At 46.3% G+C, this 12,420-nt stretch overlaps 1 protein-coding gene across 2 annotated transcripts in view; it reads left to right on the plus strand.

The window, feature by feature from the left end:
- The first annotated feature begins 2,097 nt into the window (after positions 1-2,097).
- Positions 2,098-12,420, plus strand: part of ADCY2 (adenylate cyclase 2) — a 420,264-nt gene continuing 409,941 nt past the window's right edge. For both annotated transcript variants that reach the window (XM_066243472.1, XM_066243482.1), the window contains exon 1: positions 2,098-2,453. In XM_066243472.1, the coding sequence (XP_066099569.1) occupies positions 2,238-2,453 (216 nt within the window). In that variant the 5' untranslated portion in view covers positions 2,098-2,237. The remainder of the gene's footprint in view (positions 2,454-12,420) is intronic.

Below are 12,420 nucleotides of genomic sequence, written 5' to 3' on the forward strand. Positions count from 1 at the left end.
CAGTGCGATTTGTCTTGGCAGCTTGCTCTCAGAACCACCAAAACCCAAGAATCCTCTGCTCCAAAAGAAAGAACTGAGTCCAGTGGGTGGGTTTAGGCCAGCAGGAAAGGCTGAGATGGAAATTATCTGGATATAGTTGACGAGTGTGGTGTAATGTAAAAGAAAAAGCAGGCAAGGCAGGGTCTAGACTTCAGACAACTAACCCAACAGAGGACAGAGTTTCCTTTTTACTCCAGGACTGTCGAATATGGGTTGTAGGAGCAACAGCAGACATTGGGGGGAACTTTTCCCATACATTTCCTTGTCCTATTTCTCCTTGTCTCCTGGTGTGGGAAGGAGGGAAGGCCCTTGACCAGGTGGAGCCTGGTGGGGCAGGACCCTGGGCCAAGGATCCAGTGCACAGGCCCAGTCCCCAGCTCAACCCTTTATCTCACTCTCAGCCCTCCTCTCCCCCAACACCGCGGGTGGCAGAGCTGTGCCTTTCTCTGGTCAATCACCCCTGGGCAGAACAGGCTTTAACTGCTGCTAAAAATACCCCCACCCCCTCCCTAGGAAAGCTCGCGGTCCTCTATTCTTGCATGGCCTGGGTCCTGGTCACCGGCACACAGCTACCCAGATCACATGTCCTCGCTCAGGAGTGGGGCAGCCTGAGCGGGGAGCGGGACGGTTCAGGAAGGTTTCCGAGAAGTCAGGTGTGCCAGAATCCAGTCTTGAGCGCTGGTCATCTACTGAAAGAGACCACGCGTGCCTAGAAACTACCCGTGGGCTGTTTGTTGGTGTCAGAAGAGGGCAGGGTCGCTGTGCCATGGATTCCTTAGGCTTTGAGAGGAGGTGAGATTTGCTGATCTTTGGGCCAGACAACACTCGGATATGAAAAATGCTCTAGAAGGATGGGCTCCTTTGGAAGAGCGGCGGTGTGACGCCCCTGTCATCCAGGGCAAGGACCAGAGGTCTCCACTCCCAGGCGTGTTGAGAGGGAACGCTGCCCCCACGTGGCTTCAGCTGCGTCTTTGGCGCCTCCCGCCCGGTCCCTCAAGGTGGCGTGAAGGGGGCGAATCCTAGAGCTCACCCCGACAACTCCAGCGCTCAACCTGGCTCCTTTGGCGCGCCTTCAGCGCCCTTTCCGCCAGGCAGAAGGGGTTCCATGGGACCCTGACCGACCAGAGTGCGCCCCCTAAACCTCTGATTAGGAAAATCTTAGCCCACTGGGTACCTCCAAAGTGTGACTTCAGCTGCAAAGTGAAGGACGCAAGTGGGGTTGCCTCCGAGGACGTGGCGGGGTATAGCACTTAGTCACCGCCGCCTCACTCCTCCACTGCGCATTCGGGGACTGTTCTCCGCTGAGGAGACTCAGCGTCCCAGTGCCGTTTTGTCTCCACAGGGAAGTCCCTTGCGCCTCTGTAACAGCGGGAAGGAGCGTGGGAAGCCCACCCTAGAAGAGGTGGGTGAGAAACCCTACCCACTAAGAAGGGGGATGGGAAGTGGAACCCCCCTTCAGTTCCCCCAGAGAGTGACAAGTAGTGAGTCTCCGCTGTACCCTGAGTAGGGGCTACTCAGGAATAGGCGTCTCCTCCCTGCTGCGCTCAGAGATCGGGGAGAAGAGATGGGAGTACCTCTGGGCTCCCGCAGCCCACCCAGTGGTCGGGGGCCCTGGAGGGTGGGAGTATCCCTCCCTGTCGCGTTGGGAGCTAGTGGACTGGAGGCCAGACGCCCTGGGCGCAGTGGGAAGCGGAGAGTGGGGCTGCGAGTGGGAACCCCCCGGCTGTGATCCGAGGTAGTGGGGGCGCTGTGGCGGAGTGTGGGAGGGCGGAAGGAGGGGACGCTCGGTGGGGCGCGGCCAGTGACCCCCCCCCCACACACACACACCCCTCTCCGCACTCCTTCCCATCCGCCAGACGGGCCGTCGGGGGGCGGCGGCGGTGAGAGGCCGGGCTGCACTGTGCGGGGTGGAGAGAGGCGGGCCGAGGGGCCCCTGTCGCACCCGCCCCCTTTCGCACCGCGGCGACAGCGGCGGCGCTGGGAGCTGCCCCCAAGGCCGCCGCCCGGCCCTCGCCCGCGCGTCAGCGCCCAACCCCGGGCGCCGAGCTCCGCCCGCGCCAAGGCCCCTGCGCGCAGCTCCGGCCGCGGGCAGCCGGGCGACCGAGGCGGCGCGGGGGTGGGACGCGGGCAGCGGCGGGCGAGCGGGCGGCGCAGCCCCGGGCCGGGCTCGCTCGGCCGGCTCCCTGCGAGCCGCCCCGATGTGGCAGGAGGCGATGCGGCGCCGCCGCTACCTGCGGGACCGCGCCGAGGCGGCGGCCGGCGGCGGCGGCGACGACGGTCTGCAGCGGTCCCGGGACTGGCTGTACGAGTCCTACTACTGCATGAGCCAGCAGCACCCGCTCATCGTCTTCCTGCTGCTCATCGTCATGGGCTCCTGCCTCGCCCTGCTCGCCGTCTTCTTCGCGCTCCGGCTGGTGAGTGGCCTCCCTGCGGGACCGGCCCCCGCGCCTTCCCGGACCCCGGGGGAAGAGGGACGGATCTCGCGGAGCTACCTCCCGCCCCGGGCGGCTCTTTCCGCTCAGCTCCCTGTCCCTCTCGCCTGCCCGCGGCCGGCCTGCCGCAAGCAAGGGCTTCGGGCACAAGAAAAGTTTCCTTGGACGGTTCTGTCCAAAATAAAGTTGCCAGGGTGTCCACCAGACGGAACGCGGGGCGTGCGTTTTCCCCTCTCTGTGCACCCGCAGGCAAACTCCGCTGCGCTCCGCACTCGCGCCCCTACCTGCCGCATCCACCCCGATGGGTCTCCATCCAGACCAACCCCCGGCTGTACGAGGCCACTGCACGGCCCCTCAGCTGGTGTTTCCGTTCGAATTGTTTGTTATTTTAACTCTGTAAAAAGCCTGGCTTGAGAAAGTGGTTACCAAGGAGGAACATGTAAAAAAGTATATAACCGTCCATCGTTGCCTTTAAATCCGTGTGTGTTGAGTCCTCTAGACAGAAAGGAATGTGGTGTTGACCTGTTGTGAAGCCGCATCCTTTGAGTCTGTAAGTAACGCACGACGGTGCTTACCTATCTCTAGAACGGTAGTTAGCCGTGTGTACTGCTGTATACAGATTGTTAAAGTAGATTTCATCAGTAGTAGCGTCATGCAACCCAACAGCTGATGCCAATTTGTAATTTTCAAGAAGAAATCCTTAACTCGCTCCCTTGAGCAGTGAGGGAAAAATCTGTAGATGGCGGTAAACTTCCTGTCACTGATCCTTCTGTTTGTGTAGTTCAAACTTTTGCACCGCCTAGATATGTTTGTGTAGATTTGGGGGCAGGCATCGATTACCCAGTGAGATTTTTCTGGGCAGTGGTTGATCTGGGGATGTACCTACTGAACGATATATTTTTTTTAAGCTTAGACTATAAATATGCACCTACATTTGTGTCCACTGAGCAAGGACGTGGATGTTTGCTCAGGTTTCACTCAGTGTGCAAAATAGCTGTCTTTGGTATTTGGCAATTTGTTTCTGATATCCTGAGCCAGATGGTGCTCAAACGTTCTGCACTGGAAAACTTACCATCACCAGGTTCTTTTAAAAAGTAGCGTTTTCTTTTTTCCCACACTGCTAAAGGGGATGCTGTCTTCTGCTGGAACACAGTGAGGTTAGAACTAAAAGCAGAGTGTAGGAGAGATCATGATGCCACACGTCCTAACTGGCTCTTAAAGCAGAGAGCAGAGAGGACCTTTAGATCCCGTATCCTGGGTGTGAGTTCAGGGCAGTGCAGCATCCTTATAACCCGGGTTACATCCTTATAACCCGTCGAGCATCCAGTGCTGCTGGAAGTGGCATCTTTATCACTCTTCACCACTTTCAGGAGCAAAAAAAAACTTGGAGAGAGACTTCTCAGTCTCGCTGGCAAGCAGCTTCTCTAAATGCATCTCCTTTTTGTTCCAGTACTGTCAGGGAAGAAAACATGTCAGCTTTCCAGTGGAAATCTGTTTTGCCAGGACATAGCTGTTGGTGATTCTGTTGAACCTGTAATGCGAACCTGTTCTGGCTTGTTCTCTTCTAAGTGGAAAAGGAGGAGCAGGTGATGGCCTATTTATAGTGCAATTAATTTATTTAAGGACAAGTGGGAAGTTCATACCTCCCCTACACACATCGCTTTGTTTGCTATGACACAGATCTTTAATTTCTTTGACCTCCTTCATATAGATGTTCCTGAATGGGCCAATCAGAGATTCAGTGGAGTGAAGCTGAAAGCACCCTTCTCTGGTTTGTCTTGATCTTTCAACAGTATTTGTGTTTCTTTACACAATTCCTTTATGATCCATTTCACATGCTGGAGTGGTTGCCTTTTATAAAGTTTACACAGGCAATTTTACTTTTCCTTGATCAATCAATTATTTCTACACTTCCCTGCCATTCAGCTAAATCATTTTAAGCACAAAATGGGCACTTTCTGTTCTGTGACTGGAGCCCAGGCTGATATCCAGATGAGTCCTGGTCTTTTGCTTTACCTGGCCCATGGTCTGACTACTTTGTAAATCCTTCAGGAGGTGACAGGCTGTGCAGACATGTTCCATAACCAGAGAGGGTAGTGGGAAAGCTAGCTTCAGGTGGGAACTGGGGCTGCACGCTGAATGGGAAGTGGGAAATCCTGGGAAGAATGGGCCACATCCTCCAAAACTGGACCTTAGGAGGAACTGGGACAATTTTGAGCCACTGACAGTTCATTTCTCTTTTGCTGTTAGTGATGTTATGGATAGTAATTCCTCTTTTCAAAATATGTTCTCCATCCAGATAGTTAAAGATGGTTGGGGTAGGAGCATTAGAAGGTGGGATAGTGTTAACACAGAGCAGTGTTTGCATAGAGAGGTGTGAGTTCATTTCTCAGGCTGAGACGAGCCTGGCTTCTGAGACATCTACCTTGGGAGATGGAGACAGCTGCTTGGGGCCTGCCCAGGTGTCCATCTTCCAGCACTTTACTAGAATAGCTAGGCTCTGATGTAATTCAGGAGCTCAGCAGATCTATTTTTGCTGCTTGCAATCCTGGATAGATTCCTTCTTTCCCATGAATCTGCCTGATTTTGATTTTCATCAGTTCTTATAGTAGAAAAAGTCTGGCAGATTTCTTGACGCCCATCCAGAGATCTGAGAACATTTGGATTGCAGAATGATCTTAGCATCAGCCCAGTACCTAGTGATTTTATTTTATTTTTTGCTATATGTAATTGCCTTTGCATAAAGTGGTTGGAAATCCCTATTAAAAAGAAAAAGTAACCTTTGCCTTGACTTTGTATATTTCTAATTGACATTATTAAGTTTCATTTAATTTCAATCTATGGTCAACCCATGATTCTGCACCATCGATCGTGAAGTTATAGTAATCCTCAGTCTTTTTATTGTACTGTAAAAATAAATCCTGAATGGAGACTTCACCATCTTAACTATTTGCTGCATAACAAGCTATTCAATAAGTTTAACTCCATATGTATTAAGAATTATCTAAACATGAAATAAAGTAAATGAACCTATGATAGCATGTCTAGAATTTTTAAACTCTGTTTAATAATATGAAAATATTTTCCAGTACTTATCATGGAAATTTCTAATGATAGCACTGGACATGATGAGCAAACTAAACATTACCCCTGACCTTGGGAAACCAGGAATTAATGAGACCAAACTTTAAGTAGTCTAAGTCTTATGATGTTACTTCATTTTCTAGGACTGATTCATGTTACTTAATGTAAGAAAACCCTTTCTCAGAAGTAAAACCTCTCTCCTTTATTATGTCTTGACCTTGACTCAGACAGCTTTCTCAAAAATTGCCTGTCATTGTTAGGAAAGGTTGACTTTTTTGTTTGTTTGTTTGTCAAAATACCAGCTTGCTCTAGCCAGGTTTGTTTTGGCTAAAATTTATAATTAGAAATAGTCAGGCCCTGGCCGGTTGGCTCAGCGGTAGAGCGTCGGCCTAGCGTGCGGAGGACCCGGGTTCGATTCCCGGCCAGGGCACACAGGAGAAGCGCCCATTTGCTTCTCCACCCCTCCGCCGCGCTTTCCTCTCTGCCTCTCTCTTCCCCTCCCGCAGCTAAGGCTCCATTGGAGCAAAGATGGCCCGGGCGCTGGGGATGGCTCTGTGGCCTCTGCCTCAGGCGCTAGAGTGGCTCTGGTCTCAACATGGCGACGCCCAGGATGGGCAGAGCATCGCCCCCTGGTGGGCAGAGCGTCGCCCCATGGTGGGCGTGCCGGGTGGATCCCGGTCGGCCGCATGCGGGAGTCTGTCTGACTGTCTCTCCCTGTTTCCAGCTTCAGAAAAATGAAAAAAAAAAAAAAGAAAGAAATAGTCAATATTTCAACTGGAATAGAAAAATTGTATTTCCATAAGTTTTAAGTGGTTAGATATTACAATGAAATAGATTTTTTGTGTGCTATTTGGTATGATACTGAAAGCTATATGAGTGTGTGTGTGTGTGTGTGTGTGTGTGTATTTTTGTATTTTTCTGAAGTTGGAAACGGAGAGGCAGGCAGACAGACTCTCACATGCGCCTGATCGGGATCCACCCGGCATGCCCACCAGGGGGCAATGCTCTGCCCATCTGGGGCGTTGCTCTGTTGTGACCAGAGCCATCCTAGCACCTGAGGCAGAGGCCATGGAGCCATCTTCAGTGCCCGGGCCAACTTTGCTCCAATGGAGCCTCGGCTGCGGGAGGGGAAGAGAGAGACTGAGAGGAAGGAGAGGGGGAGGGGTGGAGAAGCAGATGGGCACTTCTCCTGTGTGCCCTGGCCAGGAATCATACCCAGGACTCCTGCATGCCAGGCTGATGCTCTACCACTGAGCCAACCGGCCAGGGCTTATTAAATATGTATGTACTTTAATGAATATGATTTTGACTGAGAATATGATCTAACTTCTTGAATTTACTGTAATTTAGCGTACAAAATCTTTAAAACAATGACCATAAGTACTTTTTATTACAATCAAATTTCCAATATTAGGGATTTTTCTAGGGGCTGACATATCAGAGTGCTTCTTTTGTCTTTTTATAGCTAAAGAATCATAATTCTTTCAAACCAACGAACCAACTAACCACCCCAATGACTTTATTATTGCAGACAACACTTCAGTGTCCTCAGTGGGTGGAAGAATGTCCATGAGGAAAAGTCAATCCTTCAACACTTTTTGGAGGGCTGGAAGGTTAGAGAACGCAGGTGAACACCTGTCATCTCCTGGAAGAAGCAAGAAATTCTATGCATACTTTCTCTAGTCCCGTAATTCTGGAGATGGAGGGAAATACTGAGGAATTGGAGTAGCGGTAGCTAAAGATACATCTTTTTGAGCATTTCTTTTATTTTTTTTACAGAGACAGAGAGAGAGGGATAGATAGGGACAGACAGACAGGAATGGGGAGAGATGAGAAGCATCAATCATCAGTTTTTCGTTGCGACACCTTAGTTGTTCATTGATTCCTTTCTCATACGTGCCTTGACCCGGGGGCTACAGCAGACCAAGTAACCTTTTGTTCGAGCCAGTGACCTTGGGTCTAAGCTGGTGAGCTTTGCTCAAACCAGATGAGCCTGCACTCAAGCTGGCGACCTTGGGGTCTTGAACCTGGGTCCTCCACATCCCAGTCCGATGCTCTATCCACTGTGCCACCACCTGGTCAGGCTTGAGCATTTCTATATATGCAGGAAAATCTTAGTTGGAAGGTATTTGTAATTCACTAAATCATTTTATTTATAGTTTAACTGTAGTATAAACAGAAGACAAGGAAAACTATAATTTTCTGCAGGAAAGGTAGTTGCAATTTAGAGGGATAGCAAGAAAGGACTTTGGAAGCAGCCAGTGGATATTAAAGTGCATAATTAAATATATGCACAGTACCTTGCTTTCTTCATTTAACAAAGGCAGAGACAAGTCTGGTTCAACGCATTTATCAGTTTGGCTTTGTCCCTTTCCGTCTCTCTAATCTTGGAAAAATTGTTTAACCTCTCTACGCCCTAGTTTTTTTGTTTGTAAATGAAATGGTACCTGCCTTTTAAGGTGATGGTTCAAATTAATGAATCACTTAGAATAATGCCTGACACAGAATATGTTCCCAGGAACTATTGTCATTAATGAGTCTTCTGTAGTTGCATTTTCACTGAAGGAACAGAACACATAGCCACATAGCATTAGAGTTGGAAGGGCTCTCATTCTACAGATGAGGAAACAGACCAAAAGAAGTTAGCTCATTTCTTCAAGGTAATGCCACCATAGTGATTTCACTGGGTGAAACATGTTTGACCTTTCCTGGGTGAACTCTTCTAGAGCTCACTGAAGGTCTAGAATGCCCATCTCTGGCCCTGGCACAAAAGCTGTCTTCCTGCTGAAATTTCATACTGATGTGAGCATTTTCAACCTTTATTCTATGTAATGGAGTTATATTTCCCTTTTCTTCTCTTTAATGTTAAAAGAATCTGGGTAGAGATGCTTCCTTATAATGAGCTTACTGAGGTGAGGCATCATTTATTCTCATTTGCTGAATAGCCCCAGCGTCTTCCCTATTAAGCAGAGGATCCCCTTGTGGCTTTGCTTCCGTTGTCTGAGCACTCCCTGGCATAAATACGGTGGCATATAAAATCCATTCCGATCAAACTGTTTGTGAAACTTACTGATAATTTTAAATCAAACATTCTATTTAAGAGGTAATAACACTGTGATAGCTGATCTATTACTGAATTAAAGGTGTTTTATGGTTGTATTAACTGGGATGTTTGATCAGTAACTATTAGTGATAGGAGCGTCAGAGCTGGGTGTTTGTGTGTAATCCACTGGCACAGCCCTCCTTTCTAGAACTTGACGTTGGCATGGGAACACTCTCAGGTTCTAGAGCGTGCGCAGCACAGCCTTAGCTGAGCACCCTGTCAGCATTGGTTTCTGCCTCTGACATCTGCAAAGCTCGTGAACTATACAGAATTGTTTAAGCACTACGTTGTTCCTGTCATCTGACGTGCAGGATAGTTTTGTGAATCTTTCTCGTCTCCCCAACTAATTGTTAGTTCTTTCAAGGAAGAAGTATAGTACTTCCCATATTTAACATAGCACTAACCATTTCATAGTTGCCTAATTAACATTTGTAATATAGGGTGTAGGTATGTTTGCCTTAGCAGCTGTCTTTTTCATCATGTAACCTACTGGTTAAGAGCAGAGAACTTGTTGATAGACCTGGATCCATGACTCTATTTTGCAACGTGCAGCATGTTCCTGACACATTAATGTGTTTGCTGTATCCTCAGTTTCTTCACCTGTGAAATAAAATGAATGAGGTCACCAGGATCAGGGAGCTCAGATCATAGGAGCATTTAGCACAGTGGCAGACACCTACTGTACCCCCTAAATGTAGGTTACTGTTGTTATTTTTGTACCCCAGGGGCCTTTCCTTGTCAAGGGGTCCTGTAGCTGTATTTCTCATTGTAAACTAATTCAGTACTAGGATTTTAAAACCTGGGCATAAAAGAACAGGGACTATGTTTCTATTTATATGAAAGCTATTGTGCGTATAACTTTGAGTTATTAGAAAAAGAGATGAAGCACAGATTTTTTTTAAAAAAGTCACATTTTGGCCCTGGCCGGTTGGCTCAGTGGTAGAGCGTTGGCCTGGCATGCAGGAGTCCTGGGTTCGATTCCTGGCCAGGGCACACAGGAGAAGCGCCCATCTGCTTCTCCACCCCTACCCCTCTCCTTCCTCTCTGTCTCTCTCTTCCCCTCCCGCAGCCAAGGCTCCATTGAAGCAAAGTGGGCCCGGGTGCTGAGGATGGCTCCATGGCCTCTGCCTCAGATGCTAGAATGGCCTTGGTTGCAATGGAGCAATGCCCCAGATGGACAGAGCATCGCCCCCTGGTGGGCATGCCAGGTGGATCCTGGTTGGGTGCATGCGGGAGTCTGTCTGACTGCCTCCCCGTTTCCAACTTCAGGAAAAAAAAAAGTCACATTTTGACATAATTTAACGTTCCCTAGCAGTAAATTTCTTGCCGAGTTGACACTCATGTGAATGTTCATATTTTTCAATTTTGTTAGTTTTGATAGTGTTGTATAAAATATTTACCACGTGATTCCTCAGTACCAAACTAGGGAAGCAACACACATCTGGCGATTATGGTTTGCAGCCACCAGATGCATTTGGGAGGAGAGAAAGGGTGGTTGAGTTAGCTCATGTGTTTGGTCCATTTGACCAAATTAAAACTTTACTAATGCTTATTCAGTGCCCTCTTTGTATAAGGATATAATAAAAATACAAGGAAGGGAGATGACAAGAGATTTAGATGAACTGTTCATCTGGACTGTTGCTGGCAATATTACAAATAATTTTTATACTTCCCCTTTCTTACTTGGGTTTACACTTTCATCCCCAGGATCCAGACTCGGGACAGAGTGATGGACATAGTAAAGCAAGTCTCAACCTGAAAAACCTTTCAGAGCAGCTTTGTTAACCAGTTCTCTGTCTCTGCCCAGGGTCCTAGAATGAACAGTGATGCCAATCCAAGAGGGAACGAGAATATAGACCTGGGCCATGACTGGCAGGGATGCATACAGCCAATTGTATCTTAGAGTTGACCAAGTCACTTAAAAAACTTGGTCCTTGAAATGGGAATTTTCAATTATTAGCGCAATTAAAATATATTATATGAACAATTTATTTTATTTGAAACATACAGACATAAAGCATAATAACTTTTTTTAGATCATTGAAATTCCTGAGATTTCTCAAGATAGTTATTGTTGTGTTAGAGAGTCCTAGGAATAAGTCGAGTCTCTAGGGTCTTCGCCCTACAGATGGTAGTAGGTCATCACTATTATAATGACATGTGTGATCCTGACTGCATGATCATAGAGTTAGAAGCTCTATCTATTTCCACCAACATCCTTTATTATCTGTCAGACACAGTGAAGTTGGGATATTACAGCTAGGACCAGCCAGAGATCAAAGGTGTTGGCTTCCATTCCTATGTGCTTACTTCTCAAGACTAAATTATTGTAAGTGTATTTTAAATATCCTGTATTATTTTTTAAAGCTATATGAAAAATAGAGGGAAAAATTATTAAGATTTGCAGCTTCTAGTGATTTGTAGACATTATAAAGGACATAAAATTTTAGGCTAGTTAATTACTAGAACCAATAAAAAGCTATTGATGTTTGAAATTCATAGACTAAAGAGATCAGGTAAATGCAAATGAAAGAGAATGAAGAAATGTTAACACAGCTCAAACATATGGCAGATCTAATGTTTAATTCTTTCCTATCATTGACTTGCAGTTAATGTAAACATATATGACATATGTCCTTTGTGATTGGACTTTAGGTACACAGAATGGGATTTATTATTTGATTAATCTTTGATTCTCAAGCACAATCCTTATTAATCTTTATCTGGCTCACTTTTATGTTTATGCTGAAATAAATAACCATAAACCCTTGTCCATACTAGACCATTTCCAATAATGTGTTTGTATCTGTATGCTGCATCTATCCCTTTTCCCTGTATATTCACAGAAGTCAGTTTCATATCACACTTTGTGGCAATCATTCTCTATCTTTATTCATTTTATAACACACATATATTAAATATACATATATTACATAAACATGACAGGTGTGTGGTGTGAGGCAGTATTTAAGATCCACTTATATATTTTTTTTTCATTGTGAAGAATTAATTTTTCTGATCTATTTTAGTTATGCTTTTCTCATACCGAAATCTTATATGAGTGGTTTGTTATGGACTATTCTTTTCCATTGCTTGTTTTCTTTCATTTTTATGCCTGCAACACACACACACGCACACACACACACAATATAATTACTAACGCTTTGTAATAAGTATATTAATCAGGGAAAATAACGTGCAATTCCTTTAAAAGTTTCTTGGTTATTCTTTTTTTTTTTTTGAGATAAACATAGAGACAGAGGAACAGATATATATGTACAGATAGACAGTAAGGGAGAGAGATGAGAAGCATTAATTCTTTGTTGCAGCACCTTGGTTGTTCATTGATTGCTTTCTCATATGTGCCTTGACTGGGGGACACAGCAGAATGAGTGACCCTTGATCAAGCCAGTGACCTTGGGCTCAATCCAGTGACTTTGGGCTTCAAGTCAGTGACTTGATCTATGATGCCACACTCAAGCCGGCTACCTCAGGGTTTCAAACCTGGTTTCTCTGCATCCTAGGCCAATGCTCTATCCACTGTGCCACTATCAGGTCAGGCATAAAAGTTTCTTGGTTATTCTTTTGTTCTTCCATATAAACTTTACAATCACCTATGACAATCTTCATATGAAACAATTCTATTGGGCTCTTGTTAGTATTTATATTGACTCTATTGATTCATTACTGAGAATTGATATTTTATAGTAAGTTTTTCTATCCATGAACATAAGCTGTGGGAGGATAGTAACATGAATTGTT

This window comes from Saccopteryx bilineata, chromosome 1, assembly GCF_036850765.1.
Source record: "Saccopteryx bilineata isolate mSacBil1 chromosome 1, mSacBil1_pri_phased_curated, whole genome shotgun sequence".
Lineage (NCBI taxonomy): Eukaryota > Metazoa > Chordata > Mammalia > Chiroptera > Emballonuridae > Saccopteryx > Saccopteryx bilineata.